Source organism: Gavialis gangeticus, unplaced genomic scaffold (genome assembly GCF_001723915.1).
Source record: "Gavialis gangeticus isolate Ggan-Ray unplaced genomic scaffold, GavGan_comp1, whole genome shotgun sequence".
NCBI lineage: Eukaryota > Metazoa > Chordata > Crocodylia > Gavialidae > Gavialis > Gavialis gangeticus.
Window position 1 is genome coordinate 132,177,623 of NW_017728992.1, and position 20,892 is coordinate 132,198,514.

The 20,892-nt window shown below is 41.5% G+C and overlaps 1 protein-coding gene across 1 annotated transcript; it reads right to left on the reverse strand.

Moving 5' to 3' along the window:
• Positions 1-12,545: 12,545 nt before the first annotated feature.
• PRDM14 (PR/SET domain 14) lies at positions 12,546-20,877 on the reverse strand (the record flags this gene model as incomplete). Its single annotated transcript, XM_019519123.1, has 6 exons — positions 12,546-12,764; positions 15,678-15,779; positions 18,281-18,483; positions 20,233-20,503; positions 20,596-20,753; positions 20,853-20,877. Coding segments are annotated over 6 exons (978 nt in total), but the record flags the coding sequence as incomplete, so codon positions are not given.
• Positions 20,878-20,892: the final 15 nt, after the last annotated feature.

Here is a 20,892-nt window from a genome sequence, read left to right on the forward strand (position 1 = left end):
AATTCCTCTAATAAAGTTTTAATTTATTCACTCAGGGCTTGTGCAAAATACAAGAAAAGAAATATTTTTTAAACTATCAGATTGGTAAATTTCACAGCCATGCTAATTCTTGATGGAAAAATGCTTAGTGACCTACACTGAATGGAATCAGATTGAAATTTAGAAAAATAAGATTAGTTCTTTGGAAAATATACAGGCTTATCAAGTTCATATAAAATGAAGCAAATTGTTAATCTACTTGATTGTGTAAGAACATTCATTCAGGAAAAGAATATTACAAAAATGCACAATTAACTTATTATAGAGAGTCACTGAGCTGGCTGATTATTTTCAAATTTCAAAATTTTGTCAAAATATTTTATTTACATTTTTAAAAGGAGAGAAAATTGAAATCATTTGACATTTTTCCTATTTTCTCTATCCAGATTTAAACATATATTTTAAGCACTTAAAGTAATGACAACTCCCCTACATATACCCCCGCAAAACCTGGAAGATGTGATAGAAGTGAAAGATTTGGCTTTGCAGGTAAAGTTGACCTTTACAGTAAGATTGGCTCCTTTCATAGCCCTAGGTTGTAAAGTGGGAAGGGGGTCAGATTACAGGCTGGCAGTCTCACATTAAAATAGTTACATAGTAGGTTAACCGTTTTTATTTTAAAGGCCTCTGGGAGTTGATATGTATATAGGCAACATATAGTACTTATGGATCTCCTAAATTGCTAGCTGGGAAGAGACCCAGCTGAATGGGAGGAGAGTAGAACTATCCCACCAGATCTCTTCAGACTTTACATATATAAGGATTAAAGAGAGGCAAGGGATGTTTGTCTGTTCTTGTTAATGGTTGTGTTGAGCTGCCAATTGTGCCTTAACTCTTTCAGAGAAAACAACCAGTGGTAAAGCTAAATTGTTTGGACATTACAGCCCCAATTAAATACCTGCAGACTGAAATTCTGATTAGTTTTTAATGACTGTAAATACTCACCTTTGACCTTCAGTTTTATAACCATTTACCAGGTGACCTTTGACTCCTCCCTTTGTAGATATCGCTGAAAATATGTCTTTGAAAGACTGTAGATGATCAATACTAATCTGGTAAAATTATGCAACTAATGAAGCTTCATCATAAACTGGTAGACCTGTTTGTCCATTGTGAAAGGAAAGAAGTCATTTGAAACTTGCACTTTCAGCTAGATATTAACCCACAGTAGGAAAAACAACAAAGACTAAGAATGCTAAACCTGCAAACCACCCCAGATATCAATTTAAAACAAAGGTTGGGAAGAATGAATTAGTGACTACTGAACCACTATTCCTGTGGGACTGAGAAGAAACACAATCATAATCAGCAGTCTTACATTCAGAGTGCCAACCATCTGCCATTGTTGTAAAGTCATCTGCTCAATCTCCTTTCAAGTTGTGCGTGGAAATAAACCCGAGGATGCTGAGTCTTAAAGCTAAAGAGAAAGGAAGCAACAATAGTAGCAAACTCTATTGCACTCATTAAGTTTTACAACTAAAAGCCATCAAGAGCAGAAATAACACCAAGTATGAGAATAATTATATTTTCTGTAATATTCAGCCAGTAATCATTGGTTTTCAAAAGAAAAATCTGTCAGAACTTCAAGATTTAAAATATATCAGAAGTGGTAAATTATACAGCTGTAACTAGTAGGAGCCACTAGTAGTATGTGGAACAAGCTGACTAATGCGACCCAGAGCATAAGATTATTAATGAAATATACCGTACACTGTGAAATGAGATTGAAACAAATCGGAAGATATTGATTTCAATTATTTCACCTTGTTTTAACAATCTGGCTATAATGTTATGGTTGCCCACATTTTAGTATCTAATGTAAGCAAAGCAGAGGTGCATTTGATTTTTTTCTGGAAAAATTATTTCAGAAAAATTACTTACATAACATATTCCAACTTGAATCCAACACATTTTGCTACTTTTATGAAAATGGAGGCTTGCAACTTAGCCTAAACTAATAACATGCTCTGGTTTCCAAAGGACCAAACCCAACATCATTTCAAGAGAGAGAAAATGGTGAAGTTAAGAAAATCAAGTGTTATAAAGATTTTTTAATTGGTGCTTCTAATGGGAAAACAAAGGAGTAACCCATCCACACAATAGAGCTAATTAAACAAACTGCTGCTGAACAAAAGCACAGATGGTTTAAAACATTTGATTTTTACTCTCTCCCGATATTCTAAACCTGCTTTAAAACCGTAACAATTCTTCCCCATTCACGAGAAAAACTTCTTTCCTTAACCCTCCCATAGAACCTTTTTATCATAATTACATCCAAAACAGCTCCCGCTAGACTGAATCAATCAAAGCTATAAAAGCAGAACTGTTTTGTCACTCGAGGCCTACTGCTTCTTTCTTAAAGTTATAAAAACAAAAAAATAAAAGGATCAGCTAGACCTCAAGCAAAGCATTAAGAATTCCCCATGCTAATCTGAACTAGTATTCTTCTGAATATGAACTTTACCCAATATGTAAACAAAAACAAATTCATTGAAACATCCTGCATTAAAATGTTAGTGCTTGTGTATAGAAATAAGAGGATGAATGTGATAGGCAAATGGAAATACAAACAGGACTTGAAAATGCTCGTTTCAGGCAGAATCTTTGTACATGGAGCATAATTACAGACTCCAGTTCTCTGAGGATGTCAACATTGTCATTGTTTTGACTGCATATTGCTTAGTCTCCCTCAAAAAAAAATCTTTGTTCCCTCACCAACTCCTTTTCCCTCAATCTCTGATATTTCCCAGGCTCCTGCTATAAGGGATCCTACAGATCTCTCCTTGGTATCTGCACCTTCCTTCTCCCAGTATTAAGGTAATCAGAGAAGAAGCATCATTTCCATTTCCTTGGATGAGACGCCCCTTTTTTGTAGTGAGTAAGGCTGACTGTATTGCTTACAAGGGCACAGCTGATAAGCAAGTCACTAGAAAGTCAGAAGTCACCTTTCCAGGAAATTTCCCCTTTAACTGACTTTAGTGTTCAGTTCTCGCTGACAACATCTACTCCTTTGTACAGACGGTAACTGAGATCCATTTTTATGCTGAGAATCCTTATATAATTTTGAAGCAGACATGGAAAAAAGCAGACAGCCAATGCTTAAAGGCAAAGGAAGAGATTAATCTACTATGCTGGCCCAGGCTAACAAACATAGTCACCATTACACAGTCATACTGGACCTGAATCAAAGTCTTGTAGAGTTCATGGAAAAGCTCCCTTTGATTGTGTGGGGTTTGACTCAGTCTTACCAGGCACTGCGAGTCAAGGCACTGAACACTGGCTTCACTTTGCTCCACTGACTTCAGAAGGAGTAGATTTACCAACACTAACCACTTGTCTGTCAATGAGAATAAGCATTCAAAGCGGCTTTAGCTTGTAACCCTCCTAAACAGAGGTCATATTTTTGTATGATGCCCAGCACACGATCCCAACTGGTGTCCATGGGCACCACCACTATAGAAATGTTTACTGCTGTTGTTATTACTACAACGGCTACCGCTACTATTGCCATTATCCTGCTTTCTGACTCAGTGCTACATTTTTAACCTGTAATTATATTTTGACAGATGTGGCTGCTGAAATCAGCTGTAAGTACAACTGAAGACCTCCACAAGATGAATGAACGGGTGCTTTGCTTAGTGGTTCATGGTCATAGGGAAAAAGATGAGCATTTCATTAAAAGACTCGTTTGAAAACATTGTTGAAACTGATACTGCAGAACTAAGTGTGCCTCGGGTGCTGGCTTCCTGTTTCGTAATGGCCCTTGCATTAGAGGGTCTGAGGGGGAGGACACCGATGTCCATTTACTTTAGTAAAGATTGTTATTGAATGAAACCTTTAATGGGCCGTTTATGATCCCATTCAGCTAAGAGCTCAGAGCTTGTCTTAGAATAGTCTTTCTCTCCACCTTGACAGCTATTAGAGAATCAATACAGGTAATATGTCAGCCAGTGGTCAGCACTCCTATAAACAGTAAGGTAGGGCTGAAATGAAAACTGACAGGTAGCCACTTAGAGAGAGTCTGTGGGTCAAACAAGTTGAAAAGTGAAGCTTCTCCTGGGAGTATCATCATACCCCAGTCAGCTCTGGGATTAGATGGGAAAAGATAAGGTGCAAAGGCCAGACGCCCTTAAAACCACACAGAACCCAGTGTTAACCCTTGTGCCAAAGGAACTGGTGTCTTATATCCAAACAAGGACAATGTCTGCTGCAAATGACTGAAACATGCTGGGTCAAATCATCCCAGTGAAACTCCATTATACCAAGGAGGAACCCAACTTGTTCTCTCAACACAGTGGGAGATGTCAGGGGCCCTGAAATCACCCAAACTTAGATTGAATTTTAGCTTTCATGTCACCATACTCCTAGGTCTCTTCCTGTTTGCTTAATATTGATTGCAGATTTTATGCTGCCCCCTCATTCCAGAAAGAGGCTACAAAGTATTTCAGTTAAATACAGTATTGACAATAAAACAAATAACCAAGGGTAGAGAAATTATTTTGCTACTAAAAAACAAATTAATATTTAATTTCCTGATCATAGAATCATAGCAAGTTAGGGTTGGAAGGGACCTCAGGAGGTCATTTAGTCCAGCCCCCTGCTCAAAGTAGGACCATCCCCAACTAGATCACCCCAGCCAAAGCTTTATCTAGCTGGGTCTTGAAAACCTCCAAGGATGGAGAGTAACCTGGGTCCAGTGTTTTACTACCCTCTCTGGGTAACCCTTCTGGCGAGAAAAAATGTCCTAATATCTAATCTAAACTTTCCTTGCTGCAATTTGAGATTATTGCTCCTTGTTCTGTCATCTGCCACCACTGAGAACAGTCTAGCTTCATCCTCTTTTGAATTCCCCTTCAGGTAGCTGAAGGCTGCTATGAAATACCCTCTCAGTCTCTTCTTCTATAGACTAAATAAGCTCAGCTCCCTCAGTCTTTCCTCAGAAGTCATGTGCCCCAGCCCCCTCAACATTTTTGTTGCCCTCTGCTGGACTCTCTCCAATTTGTTCACATCCTTTCTGTAGTGGGGGGCCCAAAACTGAACACAGTACTCCAGATGTGGCCTCACCAGTGCTGAAGGGAATAATCACTTCCCTTGACCTACTGCCAACACACCTACCAATGCAGCCAAGTATGCCGTTAGCTTTCTTGGCAGCAAGGGCACACTGCTGGCTCGTATTCAGCTTGTTGTCCACTGTAACCCACAGGGCCTTTTCTTCAGAGCTGCTGCCCAGCCAGTCAGCCCCCAGGCTGTGTCAGTGCATGGGAGCAGTCATTGTTTTAACAATTAGACAATTAAATCAATTAAACAAACTGCTGCTGAACAAATGTACAGATGGTTTAAAACATTTTCTTCACCCTTGTTGCAAGAAAACTGAGGAAATATGGGTTTGATGAATGGACAATAAAGTGTATAGAAGGTTGGCTGGACTGTCTGGCTCAACAGGCTGACTGTCTAGCTGGCAGTCAGTATCAGGTGGAGCGCCCCAGGAGTCAGTCACAGGGCCACTTTTGTTCAATGTCTTCATCAGAGACCTGGAAGATGGGGTAGATTGCACCCTCAGCAAGTTTGCAGATAACACCAAGCTGGGGGGAGTAGTCGGTACACTGGAGGGTAGGGCTAGGATTCAGAGTGACCTAGACAAATTGGAAGATTGGGCCAAAATAAATCTGCCTGAGGCTCAACAAAGACAAGTGCAAAGTCCTGCAGTTAGGATGAAATACTCCCATGCACAAGACATTTTTCTGTCTCCTGAGTATTTTTCAACTATCTGAAGTCTGCTCAATGTTAGAGAGCTGATTGTCCTCCATATATATGGTGGTCTTGTATTTGGCACCTCTTACTTCCTGTCTCAGGGAATCTCAAAAGCTTCAAGTGTATTAAAGAATGATATTCTGCTGTACCCTGTGAGTTAAGTAGTACCACCACGATTACTGAAAATGACAGTAACACCCAATCAGCAGCAGTCACTTAGGATAGTACCTCATGGTATTAACCTCTTTACAAACGCATTGGAAAACACAGCTCCAGCCCCAAGAACTGAGAGTTTTTTCATCAATGAGCTACACTGATACAATACTCCGTGTGGAGGCAATGTGCTCTGGTAAGACTTAACTAACAGCAATGTGATTTACTCTGGTAAATTCCTGGCACAAACTGAGGGAACCCTCCCATTTTTTGTACATTAGTGGCTCTCGCCGGGTGACTGAATCAATGTAGCTACACCAGTGCAAAGAAACTTGGTACAGATAGATTGTAAATACTACTGCTCCATATCACCGCAGAACAGACAGGCTACGACAAAGCTTTTCTAAATTGATTTTGGATGTCTCAGGTTTTGTCTACCCAACTTGTGATAACTGATAAGGAACTGCTTTTCTGAAAGAGCACTTCTCCTTGACAATCAGGCCTTCCTGAACCATTTTAAGCTGGACACCCAAAATCAGAAGCATCCAGGATGATCAGTCATTGTTGAGAATCCTGACACAGCAACCCAGAGTGAGAGAGCTCAGATCTCCTGACTCCAGACTTATACCATCACCTTTACCCATAGCAGCATTTCCAGAACTGACTCTTCCAGGATCAAAAAGGAGGACGAGGAGAATCATTTCTTTCTCCATTCATCTGGTTGGCAGCAGTTGACCAACTAAGCCAACACAAAACAGAAAGATGCATGTTGCATCCCTACCTCCTTCCATCTCATCTAATTCATGTTATCATATTATACTGATTGCTGTGTGATCTAGGCATGACTGTATCAGGTGCAGACAGGACCCAGTGGGTGCCTATTTCATGAGATGGGATTTAGTTGTCTTAAAATCAACAATTGGGTTTTGAACCAGACATCATAATATAATTTGGACATTTCCTGATGAACTTCCCATATATCCCAATTTCTTTATAGAGCCTCCACCTCAATATATGATAAATCTGTCATGGGCACTTACAAGATAATCTGGGAGAATTCTTCAGACTGTTTTGGCTTGGTACATGGGTGGCAACAGAACAGAGGGTTTGGATGGCATCTTCGGCCTCTATGGAAATGCAGATTTTGACTTTCAGCCCCCAGGCTGATTTACCAGAAAAGCAACAGGAAACCAATTGTTTCCTACATTTTCTGTCTTTCACTCCCCAAGCCCCAGGGCTTTCATGACTTTTGTGAAAGGACTATGTGAAATACGTGTATTTTCTGCCTGGCAGGGTGGGTGAGATTGTGTGCATATCTATCCGTGTCCTTGTCGGTGTGGAAAAAGTAGAACTACAATGTGTGTGTGCGCTTGTCTGTGTGTGTGCCTGTGTTCATGTGTGTGCATGTGTCTGTGTGAGACAGAGAAAGCGGAGGTGGGGGGGGCCAGTAAAGCTTGCTTCTGAGTGAAAAACCCTTATTGTGTTTTCAGGAATAGATAGGAGAGGAAGGATCCCAGAGAAACTCCTATTCAGAAGATGGACCCATCCCACACTAGCAGCCCTTAGGCAAGATGATTCCTCTAGTTTAACGAACAGTTTGGCTTAATCAATATTTGTTTGCTGCATTATCTGTAACTCACTAAGCTCCTTGCTGCTTTTTTTCCTTTCTATGCTAGTTAACTGCCTACTTCTTTCACTCAATTCTCTACTAAATACAGCAGAACAAGAGGTTTGAAGAAGTGTGTGGGGGGCAGTATTTGAACATTTGGTAACATGCTGGACACAGCCAAAGGGCAGCAGATGTCACTAGGGTGGCTTTTGTTTTGCTGCTTTACCAGGCTGAGCTTTAAGGCTATTTTATTCTTTTTGTCTCTCTATTGTCATTCATGTTGAGCCTTTTCAGGAGTTATCTACCCCCCTTTCCCAACAGCTGAGATGGCCATCACCCTCTGGTTTCTATTTAGATCACTTCCCATTTAACATTTAAAATACTTTTATACAGATAATGCAAAGCACTGAAATCAATTAGTTTCCCAAGGGTTAGATTCATGACAGCGACTTTGCTTGGTGCTTCAATTGTCAGGCACTGTCTTTTTGCAGATATAGAAAAATGCAGAACAATGCAAGCTGAATGTGGCTAGGTAAAAGAATGCTACAGCATATGGGCCATATCCTGCTCCCACGGAAGTGCGTGGCCCTTGGAGCAGTGTCTGTACGGAATGTGAATTTGTGAGGAGGTAGCTAACCAAAAAGTCACCTTATTCGCTAAGGGTCAAATCCTATTTCACCTGTTAGAAACCGGTGTGGATTTAGATGCCTAGGTATGAATCCCCATTCAAATCCCTGAAGATCCACTACTGCATCTACCTTTACAACACATCACCAGAAGCAGAACAGCAACTTTTATATTAATAGTAACAGCTTTTGTCAGGGTGGAATAGGATCACACGAAGCTAAATCCACATGGGTACCTGGTAGGTGGGGTAGGATCTGACTCTTGGTTTCTATAAATATAGGTGGTTTATAGCTCTGTTCTCCATATTTTACCTCAGGGCTAGAAGGAAAATTTAATACCATTTGCAAATGCTGTGCTCTTTAGTGCAAGATGACCTAACAGATGAGATAATCTCAGTAAAAAGGAAACAGAGGCTTTACAGTTAGCTTGGTGATAAATACTCTCACTTAAACAGCAATGTTTCTTTTGTGTTAGTGGCCTCCAAATTTACAGTAATCCTTCTGGGAGCATGGTAGATGAAAACTGCAGGGCACTCACAGCCCACTGCACACGCCCATGAAACCCCATTCCCAGGTGAGCTGACCAGGGATTATTCTTTTGCCAAGCCCCTTTGAACGGAAGATGCAAACATTCAACAACTGAAATCCTACGGATGGAAAACATTAGTACACTGGCTGCAAACGGGACACACATACAGCACAGGAAGTAAAAAATGCATTATCCCCAACCTAAATCTAATCTCTCCTCAGCTTTATGCTGCAGGAACATTGGTGCACATGCGTTTGCTTTGATGATGGTACTTCTCTGACCAGATACAAACACACCCGTTTCTACCCACACATGGACTCATGGAAAGCTCAGGATGGCCCATTCTTACTTCCTGCTACATATCCACATTACTTTATTTTCTTTCTCTCTATACACTAGTGCAATACGTTGGTTGCCTGCTAGCTTTCATCCCAGAGACAGGTGCTACGTGACAGGAGTTGTATGCAGGACTCTTACCTTTTCTTTGTGTATCATGTAGTCATATACAAAAGTATATTTAAAAAGCTTTTACTTGCATGAGTCCTCAGTGCATGCATACTAGAACTATGGCTATACGGGTTCAGTGTCACAGAACACTCATGTATCTATTAATGACCTGATCCTGCAAGATACTAAATATCCTTTATTCCAGCTGAAGTCAAGTGGCAGTTTGCAGGATCAGGCTAATTCCCAGAAAAGACACCATTATGTGTTTGTAAAAAAAATAAAAATAAAAAGTCCAAAAACCCTGAATCCCTTTCCTGAATGTCAGAACCTCATATAATTTATTACAGTGTCTTCTGCATTAATCTCATTCTTAGTAGTAGCATAAAAAAAATGGATTGAAAGATAAAAGCTTCAAATGTGAGGTAACAACTAGAATACACACAGCCAGAACCTCATGCAAGCCCCTTACACTTGCTCACAGGCAATTTGGTAAAACTACACTAAAGAAATTTTTGGAAATCAATGTTTATGGTTTTATATGAAACCTTTTCAGCAGAGGAAAGCATATACAACTAGAAGACTTCAAATAGAGCAACCACAGTTTAATAAATATATCTCACTTATGAGCACTGAACATTACTTACATATGAAACCATTCACATGCATTTCATAGCACTTTCAGCAAATTACAAGTACATCAGAAACATTTGATTCATTACTGAGGTAGCTGATGTTTTCATATAATCCTGAGTTAATTAAGAGTCTAAACCAACAAGTTCTTTGCACTCAGAATGACCATTTCAGTCATCTAGAATTCTGGACAAGGGGTGACATTGACCTCCAAGCCAACAGCCAGAACAAGGCCCAGACAATAATTAATTCCCACTTAAGCCCTCCAACCATACATCAGCATGACTTGAACAATATGCAGGTCTTGGAAAAGCTCTTTATCCAGAAGTGAATTTTGTTTAGTCAACACTTAAAGGCTCAGGCCCTTAACATACATTAAACACTTTGAGAATCTTTGGTACCAAAATATGTGCAAAAACGATGTACACCCATCATCCTACCCTCACATATGTACAATATTTATTTACTGGAAATCCTGCATGTTACCTGGTGTTGACTCTTAACATCACATTTGCAATTAAATGACTTCATAAATATTCCTTCCAGTTTTAACCATTAAAAACTAGGAAGGAATTACTTGTGTGCAAGAATAAATAGAAAAAATAGTGCAAATCAATACAGTGTATTTGCATGGCATGGTGAAACATGCAAGTAACATCTTAGGTCTGTGCCATATTTAAAAGAAACACTGTCAAGGTTGGTAGCCCCAAAACATGGTTCTTTTTTTCTCCTCAGTTAAGAGTACAAGGTCCATGTAAATCATAACAGCTCTGTTAAGTTTTAGTAAGACTGTATTGGTGCATAGCCTTTTCGCTGACCCTCCATGCCAGACTGGTTATCTACAAGGGAGGAAAAACCGTTCCATTAAAAGTTCTGATTAGACTTTTATCTGACTGCAAAATCTGAATTTCAACCACCCCCCAAATTTTTTTTTTAATTTAATTGGTCCAGTCTGTTGTAAAAGACTGGGACCATTTTTTGAATTCAGCACATATACACACACAGGGACAAGATTTTTCAGGAACACAAAGTAAATATCTTAAATTCATATTTAGTCACCTACCTGGGTAGTCTTTCTAACAGGACTCAGTGGCTCCCAAAGAGCAATATATAAACAAAGGGTTTCAATATTGTTTAAGAAATCAACACTGGACCCAAAGAAGCCTCAATTTGCAACATCATTGGGAAATGGAGGCAGGTCTTGGAAGTCCTCACAATAAATAGAAGCTGGCATGCAACAAGTCTTTAGGCTTTAATCCTTGACACATGCCACAAGATATATCAAAACTGGCAAAATCAAGGACTCCTGGGTCCTTCTCAAGCTTCCAGTCTTACACTGAGACTGTGTTCACCCTTTCACTAGAGATACTGACGCTGCTAATACAGAACTGAACCAATTTCTTAATTTTGTTTCAAAACAAATTAAAAAAAAATACAGGGCTTCAGACTTGTCAGGATTCCCTGTAGGTCCCATGTATAATAGCAGGAGAGGTAAAAGATGTTATAGCAGGGGTGGGCAAAATGCAGCCCGGGGGCTGGATGCAGCCTGCCAGGCCAATTTATCTGGCCCGCAGGGCACCTAAAAAATTTAGAAAATTAATATTAATCACTGATATGGCCGGTGGTTCTTGCAGGTGTTCTACCACCCTGGGGCAGATTATTTTATAGTTTGCCCCAAGGTATGGAGTCACCACTGTGCCCCACCCTCTGAGCTTGCATATCTGATTTGAATCAAGTGTCAAGTAAACAGGAAATGACCTATAATTCCCTATGTTGTAGAAAGGTTATTTATTATTAGGGAAGGACCATACATTAGGGCTATTTAGTCTGGAGAAGAGAAGACTGAGGGGGAATTTAGTAACAGGCTACTAAAGGGTGATTATAGAAAGGATGGAGATGAGCTTTACCTTGTGGCCACAGGGGACAGGACTAGGAACAATGGCCACAAGCTGCAAAGGATATTTAGGTTGCAAATTAGGAGGAACTTCTGGACAATGAGGGTGGTTAAATATTGGAACAGGCTACTTTGAGAAGTTGTGGAGTCCCCATCCCTGGAAATTTTCAAGAGCTGGTTGAACAGACATTTGACTGCGATGGTTTAGTCAGGGATGATCTTGCCTTGAGCGGGAGGCTGGATCAGAGGATCTTGTGAGGTCCCATTTAGTTCTATTTTCCTATGATCCTATATTTTTCCTAGGCAATATGCAGCTGAACAAAGGAACTATATATTCAACAATGGAAGAGACCTTGCTTTAACAAGCAATATGGCAGGGACAGTTCACGTTCACATTTCAATAGTTAGATTTATGCAATCGTCTGAAATACACTTTTCATAATATAACAGCTGGCTGATCCTGAGATCAGATAAAATAAATACGGATTAAATTGTTTTTAAGAAATGCATTTGGTAAAAACACGCCAGAAGGAGTTTCCACACTAATATTGGACAGTCCATGGTAAGACCAGATCGGAACCACAAAAATGGTCATGCAATACTCACATAAGAGATATTTGTCTTGGGTGAAATTTGTCCCTAGCACAAAGCCTAGGTACCATCCAATCCCTTAATTAGGGGGTTCCTGAGTGGGACGTGAGTGGCAGCCAGGTCCTGTGCTAGCCTCTGTCCAAAAGCAGATTTCATCTTCTGAGATGTATATATACATACACACACATACATATTCATATACTTATACACACATATATATATACACATACACACACACATATACAAACACACAAAAGCACATACACAGCTGGTTGGCTAAAGAGTTGTGTGGAACTTCATATGGAATCTGAATTCCTCCTGCTCTAGGAAGTGTTTGCCACACACTAAGCAAGTGCCACCTTTGTGTGTGCGTCGCACATGACTGTCATGGGCTGCATGTGAGGCAAAGGCTTTGCCACAGTATTTACACTTGAAGGGCTTCTCTCCCGAGTGCTGGCGGATGTGAGTGCGCAGAATACTGGATGCTGTAAATGCCTAAGGATGTGATGGTTGATGAAAGAGAAAAAAGAAGAGTATTTAAAGTTATACAATTAACTACAAAACTATCATATAAAGGTCCCACTCCACCCAGCATGGCCAGGTCAGTCTGCCAATTAAGATTCAGTCAGTTTATTCCTCCTTCAAAAATCTTCAGAATTTCCACAGCACTGACCAAATTTTTTCTTCACTCAGCAAAGAAGCCATAAAAACAGAACTGAAAGGGTTAGACTGTTCTGTCATCCAAAGTAGTAGGTATAGTCAGGTCTAACTCCAGCAAAGTCAGTGGAATGACACTGATTGAAGAGGACAGTCAGGTTGGTTTATTATATTCAAAATATTTCTGACCAGAAGATACAAGCATATATATTTCTTCATGTCAGAGAAGGTTGGATAAAGTCAAGTGTCTTTAACTACCTGTAGTAGTGTTGTGGTGCATTTGTAGCTGTGATGGTCCAGAAAATATATAAGAAACAAGGTTTTTTCTGGATATATCTTTTGCTGGACCAACTGTATATTTGGGAGAGATCTTAGCAAGATTTCAGGCATGAAGCATCCTTCCTCAAGTCACTTCAGGACCTGAAGAAGGGCACCTTGGGCCCAAAAACCTGCTTAACATTTCACCCAACTAGAGAGTTGTCCAATAAAAGAGATAACTAGAAAAAAAATCCCTGCTTCTTATTTAATTAACTGTCTATTATTGTATATTTCCCTCTTTGTTACAATCTTTACTGTAAATATTTTAACTAAAAAATATATTTTTCCTATGTAGGGATTTGCTTATATTTACACAAGCAAGGAAACACAATACAGGCATACCTCGTTTTATTGCGCTTTGCTTTATTGCGCTTCGCAGATACTGCGTTTTTTACAAATTGAGGCAAGACCCTCCACCAGCAAAAAGATTATGACTTGCTGAAGGCTCAGATGATGGTTAGCATTTTTTAGCAATAAAGTATTCTTTAATTAAGGTATGTACATTTTTTTTTAGACATAATGCTATTGCACACTTAATAGACTACAGTATAGTGTAAACATAACTTTTATATGCACTGGGAAACCAAAAAATTCATGTGACTCGCTTTATGTCAATTTTCGCTTTATTGCGGTGGTCTGGAACCGAACCCGCAATATCTCCGAGGTACGCCTGTATAGAGAATTAGGATTCAGCTGTCAGAAATCCAGCATTTCTTTATGTTTCTGTTTACTTTCACCCATCATACCTGATCCCTTCTTTTCTGGGAAGAGATACCTCCCAGCCTGTTTTCTTCTTCCTTATTCAATAAACACTTCAGCATAATCAACACATTTTCCCACCCAGCTGCTATTCCTTATGGACTTCCGTACTGCAGTGAAGCCTTAGCTGCTGTTGTCATACAGGAAGCAGCGGCTTAAGTACCCAAATAAGGTAGGCAAGAGTAGCAACAGACAGCAAAAATGTATTTTGAGCAGATTGGTAAGAACAACACTGGGCTACATCCCCATCTGCTGTGAATCATCAAAGTTTTTAGCAACAAATCTTTTCAAGCCACCCTTCAAACCACCTGATCTTTGATCTCAATTCTGTTCACACAGGGGATTACAGGCAAATGTTGCCAGGCCTCTGTGGAAGAGAGGATCACTGCCCTTCACGATATCCTTTTCTTTTCATTTCAAGGACCTTGGGAAGGAGGATAATGTGGGAATCAGGCAAGTCCAGGATGCCAGATGTGGGAGACAAGGAGTCAGGATGAATGTATAAAGGCCCATTTCTCCAGAGCCGTTTAGTTTAAGTAGAAAAGGCAATGAAGGTAGGCTGTATTCTATTTTCAAAATAGCTTTCCCTGGTCGGGGAGTCACTGGAGTTGCCACTGCTGAGGGTAGGACAAAGAAAAAGAAACAGCAGTAGACAGAGAAGCAGGAGATGGATGGTTTTAGCCACATGCAGCTTCCCAAAAGTCAAGTGTAGCTTGGATTATCTATTCCATGGGGACTCGGATCCTTCACCTTGATAGAACAATGGGAGGGGAACAGAAGTCCCTTCCTCAAAGTTTTCTCCAACGGGTTTCTCCACAGAAGCATAAAAGCCAAGTTATGATTTCCAACCCTTACTTACAACTGCAGCTTTAACAACAGAAGGTAATATTGATGTGGATTATTAGTGGTAGTTGTACCAGAAGCTGAGGTTTCTGAACAAAGCTATACAGTCTGTGGTTTTAACTTGTATTTTAGAGCTAAGCCTGCATACAAATACCTAATTTCTCACCTAACCATGTGAGTAAGCCTTACTCAGAAAGAGTTTCATTACTTCAAAGTCAATAGACAGATAATTAGAACAGGTGTGTGGAACAAGTCCTATTCACTGTACCCATTAAGTAGTGCAAATGAATTCAAAGACTCTTTGCTGGGGAAGGGAGCAGAAATAAACTCATGCAGTATTTCAGCCCATTCATTCTTATCTATCTAAATATCCAACACACTTCTGGACCACCACATGTTCATTTGTAGATTTCATCCTCACAACACCCTCATCTGAGAAGGAAAATGTTATTGATTTTATTTACAGATCAAGAATTTAAACATAGTATAGATGCTTAAAGTCATCCAGGAAATCTGACTCCATCTGTTCCATATCTCAGTCCAATATAATGCCCACCATTTCATCTTCCCTGTCACTTCCACATTCTTTTTGTTATAGAAGTGTCCCAAATGTAAGTAAATTATAGATTAATTTATTTGGGTCTTTGAACAATCTATGAAAAATCCAGCGTATCCCCATCCCTTCAGTTTTGAACTAGAACAATTTAAGATAAATATAAATAAAAGAATCTACACTCATGCTATATATTGAATCTAGCACAGAAATCTACAAGAGATGAGCAATCAGACAAACACAAAGCAAGCTTCTGAGTGGATTGTGTTTTCTTTTACCTTGTTACAATACACACATTTGTAGGGTCTTTCTCCAGAGTGTACCCTCATGTGTTTGTTCAGGCTTGAAGATTGGGAAAAACTCTTCCCACATACTGAGCACTAGAGGGACAAATAAAGTTAACATCAACATTAACCAGCTAAAGCTTTTCTATCAAAAGGGCAGTGAAAAAACTGGAGGAGACAATGACAAACATATTGGGATGTGCATGTTTGTGTCTCCACATACACACATGCAAACTCCATAACCCTAACTAATAAAAATCAAGTTAAAAGCCATCAGAGTCTTTGTAATGTCCCAAAAACTATAACAAACATGCACAATTTTGAAGCTGTTTCCAGTGAGGAGGTTTAAAATGGATTCATCTATCAAAAAATCCATTAGTTCATTTTTCATCAAAATATTAATTAAACATATTGATTTCCTTGTTTACCAAAACCTGGTTTGGAGTTAATGAACAGATTTGTATCCAGTGTCAATGATATGATAGTCTGGATAAACATTTCACAATAAAAAGTAAACACTTTTTAAATAATTGTCATTTCTGAAAAATATATATTTTTTATAAAAAATATATATACAGAATGTCTCAGATAGCTTTAATACCTGTAAAATGCTGTACCTATATGCACTTTACACTCAGTGCTATACTACACATGCAACTCAGCTGAGTGTGTGAATCACTTCTAATAGAATCAGTAGTTACCTGTAGAATGTGCTTCTAGGGCTGCCAGTGATGGGACAGATGCTGATTTAAAGTCCATAACAATTAAATGAAAGATTTACATTGGCATCCATTAAATTTGGATCAGGTCACAAGTGGTTATTTTTCAGCTATGATTTGCCTGAAATAAATTCTCTCTCACCCATAATATTCAAAGAAATTAAGTGAAAGAGAATTTTTTTAAGAAAGAGAAATTGTATGCAATGTGGGTAGTCCCATAAATGCAGTATCCTCTGACCCATTTAATTTTTTATGGCTATGTACAATGGATATTTTCCCTGTCCTGTTTTGGATGACAATAACCTTTCTTCTGCATACATTTCAAAATAAAATGCCTAAATTCCAAGAAGAGATAGCCAGAAAGAGAAAAAAGAAATATCTAAACATAATATATGGTGTTCCAAAATTTGTTGAATTTGTTAAACCCACTTTTTAAATCTCTAATCCTTATTCCTGAATAAATATGATGTTATTATTAAATTGTAACATTGTCACTAAGGAATTTCACCTTAGTTCTGGGAGGATCCATAAAATAGGGAGACATTTGAAGGATGATTTTTCAAACACACAGGAATGAGGGCATACGTACAAATACATACAGTTGTTATGTATGATTCACCGGTGTCACCTTCAACATCCTAACTTTATCCTGATATAGAATTTATGAGCATGTCTTATTCTCACTTTTTCCATGTTTCTGACAAGCTAATGGCAAAGATTAGTCAAATATCACACCATGCATTTGCTCCCATAAAGGAATATCCTAGCACCCTATTTTTAAAACACTGACCCCTTAAAGTGTCTAGGGAAGCAAGGCAAGTGCAGGTCCCCAAGCTATAGCAAGTGTCTCAGTGGATGCAAATATGCAGAATTTATGACAACTCCTAAACCGGGGAGCTAACTCTCTAACTGAATTCCTGATTCATAAAGACTCTTCAAGGATGATAGGTAAGGTATTTCCTGGTCTGATCACCTCTTCAAGCCTGCATGCTTCCTACTTTCTGCTACCTGATGCCCCAAACCAGACAAGTTAAAAAAAAACCCTCCCAGGGCAACTGTTAAAACAGGTGCCATAAAGTTTTAGAATAAGGTAGGCAACGAGTTCAGAGGCACCCTGGCTTTCCGCCCTGCTCTCCCTGGGCTCTCCCCACGGGACAAATATTAGCAATAGGAAGGCAGCTTTAAAGAAACAGAGAAGTGCCTGTAAAACCTCCGTTCCTGGTGCCTTTAAGTGTTCGTGATTTTAGGAACAATAAGAGCTTGCGTGCCCGGGGCTCATTGTCTGGCTAAGGCTCTTAATTGTTTTAACTCAGAGCTGATGGTCCCAATTTAAATTTCAACGCTGCTTTATTCAAGAGGGACTGGGTTTGAGAACACAGGTCGACATTCTGAGAGAAAGCAGGAAAAGCAGCTTAACAAGCCAGGAGCAACCTCTCAGGAAAAAACAAAACAGGACTGAGGTATTGCAGGAGCCAGCCTCATTCTCCCTTTCTGCATACTTTAAGCATGGTTGACGCTGCAAGTTAGGTAAGGGAAATGTTTTATACACATTCATCCAGAGACGGGGTCGTGACTGGGGATTCAAAACGATCGTGTGTAAATCCCTGACCCTCTTGTACTGAGATCTATTTCACACCGCCAGGGTTCACTACAAACCTCATGGGGAGTCAAGGGGGACTAAGAAATGTTATATTTTGAGGGTTAATGTTTAGGGGGGAAGGTCTTAAATGCGGAAAGAGCTGATCATTTACAGGATAACTATCGTTTGAGGATGGGGGGGGGATTCTAATTCCAGGGGTTTGCTACCATTGGCCATAATAAGATGTCTTAACTAGCCATCGCCCTGCATCTGGCATAGCATCCGGAAACCAGGCTCACCTTGTGAGGTCTGTGCTTCTCGTGCACGTGCAGGATGTGGATCCTCAGCCTGTCTCTCTTCTCAAAAGACCGGTCGCACAGGTGACAAGGGAACTTCCTGTCTCCTTGATCCACGCAGCGAGTGTATTTCAAGTGCTTGTCTCTGTAGTATTTGTAGGCAAACACTTTGCCGCACCTCTCGCATTTATAACTCTCCCCAGATTCTGTACAACACAAGGGAAAGCGCCGTCATTCGACCACGCGGAGGTTTCACGCCCTTCTGCCGGCGCTGCCACTCGGTCGAGGCCAGTTGTAGCTTTTAGAAATGGTAACAGGATTACAGTAAATATTCAGGGCGCGATAATTAGCAAAAATGCAACTGGCAACGCTTAACTCTGGGGTTCCCGCCTGTGCTCTCCCATGCTACAGTGGTTGCGGTCACAGCAGTGAGGAGCGCACATTCCCGCTGGGCGAAATCCGAGGAAATGACAAGTTGCGCCACTGACTTCAGTGAAACCAGGATTTCTCTCCTTGTGCCTACTTCATTTAAAGGAGATCGCCTTTTGCCTGAAGGCAGGCACAGCAAAGAGAATAACTCCGCAGGAACTATAGGCAGAGACAGAAGTCAGTCCCTCGATTTCCACCTTGGCTTTAATGTCTGCAAAAGTGCATTTCTTGCAACATAGAAGAACCTCCTGGCCCCGACAAAACCTGCTGGTCCGCCTAGAGTATGAGTATCGCCTCTGCACATTTCCCGAAATCCAAAAATCAGACAGCTGAAAGTTTTCAAGGCAAAATCAAATACGAGGGATTCTGTTTCAGATCGTTGGATCTGAACCATCTCATCGGCTTTCTCTAAGTTTGGAAATAGTTCTGATCAGAAATGCAGAAATATTTAAATGCCAGCTCTCGTTGGCTGCATGCCCCGACTAAGTGGTTTGAAATCAGACCTCAGCATCGAATCAGGGGTCGGCCCAATGTATCAGAGTTAAACAACTGCAAAATGTCATTTCCAAAATGTGCATTAAAACAAATCCACAACGCATTTTTTACTACTACTACTACTACTTACTACTACTAGTAGTATTTGCTGCAGTTTCCTCGGGATCTATCTTCCTTCGGGTATGTAACATACATCCCCACAAAGAATCAACCCAGTGGTCCCGGGGTTGCTGTCTTTCTACCAAGACAGACACCTCTGAAATCAGCCTCCCCAGAAACCAGATCTGCTGTGAATTAACCGGAGTAGGTCTATCCTCATTAATTGCATTTCCAGTTGACGAACTTAAGAGCGGTAGATCAAGACCACCTAAAACAAATGTTGTGTGACACTGAGTGTTTAATCCCGGGCAAAGAAAATATAAATACAAGGTGCTTCGTTGTGGGGATTGTGCCCTTGCCCTTAGAGAGCAGGATCGGGCCCGTGCTGCTGTTTGCCATGCCTGCCTTCCTGGCACTACACGCGGGCGCTTGAGCCCCCTCATTTTTCGTGAGCTAAAATAAACCTTTGATCGCAAAACAGAATCCAAAAGCAAATCCAGCTCATCGCATGGCTTGGGCTTCCCCGCGTGTGTAGCTTGGGTCTCAATCCGTTTCAAGTGTCTGCAAGCAACAGGTTGTTTTTTGTTGTTGTTTTTACTCGGAGTCTGGACACAAATCTCCAACCTCCCCAACCCCTCTCCTCCCCCCTCCCCCGGGGACCCTTCTGCCTTTGGCTGGAAAGAGGGATCGGGCCCTAGGTTTGCGGGGTTTTGTCTTGAATGCTGAGATTTAAATTCTAGACAGAAAGGACAAGCGGCACCTGTCCCCTCCTGGAGGGCTGTTGCAGGCGGCCCGCACCTGCTGGAGGTTCAAGCGAGATGTTAGGGAGGAGAGAGGGTCTCCGCCGGCTGCAAGCAGAGCCACAGAGAAATGAAAAATGGGATGACGATGCCTTGCGGGGGGAGGGGGAGGGAGGGTTCCAGGGCACCGACCTTCGGCGTGTAGCTGGGGTCTCTTCCCTTGGCTCGTGCCTTTCAGGCTGAGGGGGATGCCCAGGAACTGGAGGTAGCAGTCCCCGTACCACACGAGCAGCTCCTGCTCGGGCAAGATCTCCTTGCAGGTCTCGTAGAAGATCTGGCCCTGGCACTGGACGGCAGTGAGGTTCTGCTCCTCCGGGAACCGCGCGCAGTTGACGAGGGACATCCAGTTGCCCGCGGCGCCCCTGCCGTCGATGAAGTGGCTCAGGCGGCCGTCCTCGAAAATCTGCGGGGAGACCGAGGGGCGTGAGGGGGGCGCGGGGACCCCCCTCCCGCCAGCCCGGCCGCTGCCCCGGGGGGAGCCGGAGCCGCATCTACCTCCCACATCAAGGAGTTGTCATCGTACGTCTTGATCTCGCTGGTGTTGACCACTCTGCCCTGGAAGGGGCCGAAGCGGACCCCTTTGGGGATGGGCTCGGTGCAGAAGACCCCCAGCTGAGGCACGTCGCCGCACAGCGCCTGCAGCACGGCCAGGCCTGCGGGGAGAGCAGAGCGGAGCGGAGCGGAGCGGAGCGGAGCAGCCCCGGGGGCTCCGGGCGCGGCGCGGACGCCCCAGCCCCGCGGCCGCCACTTACCTGAGGGCACCTGCAGCGCGTCGGGGTCCGGGAGCGCAGC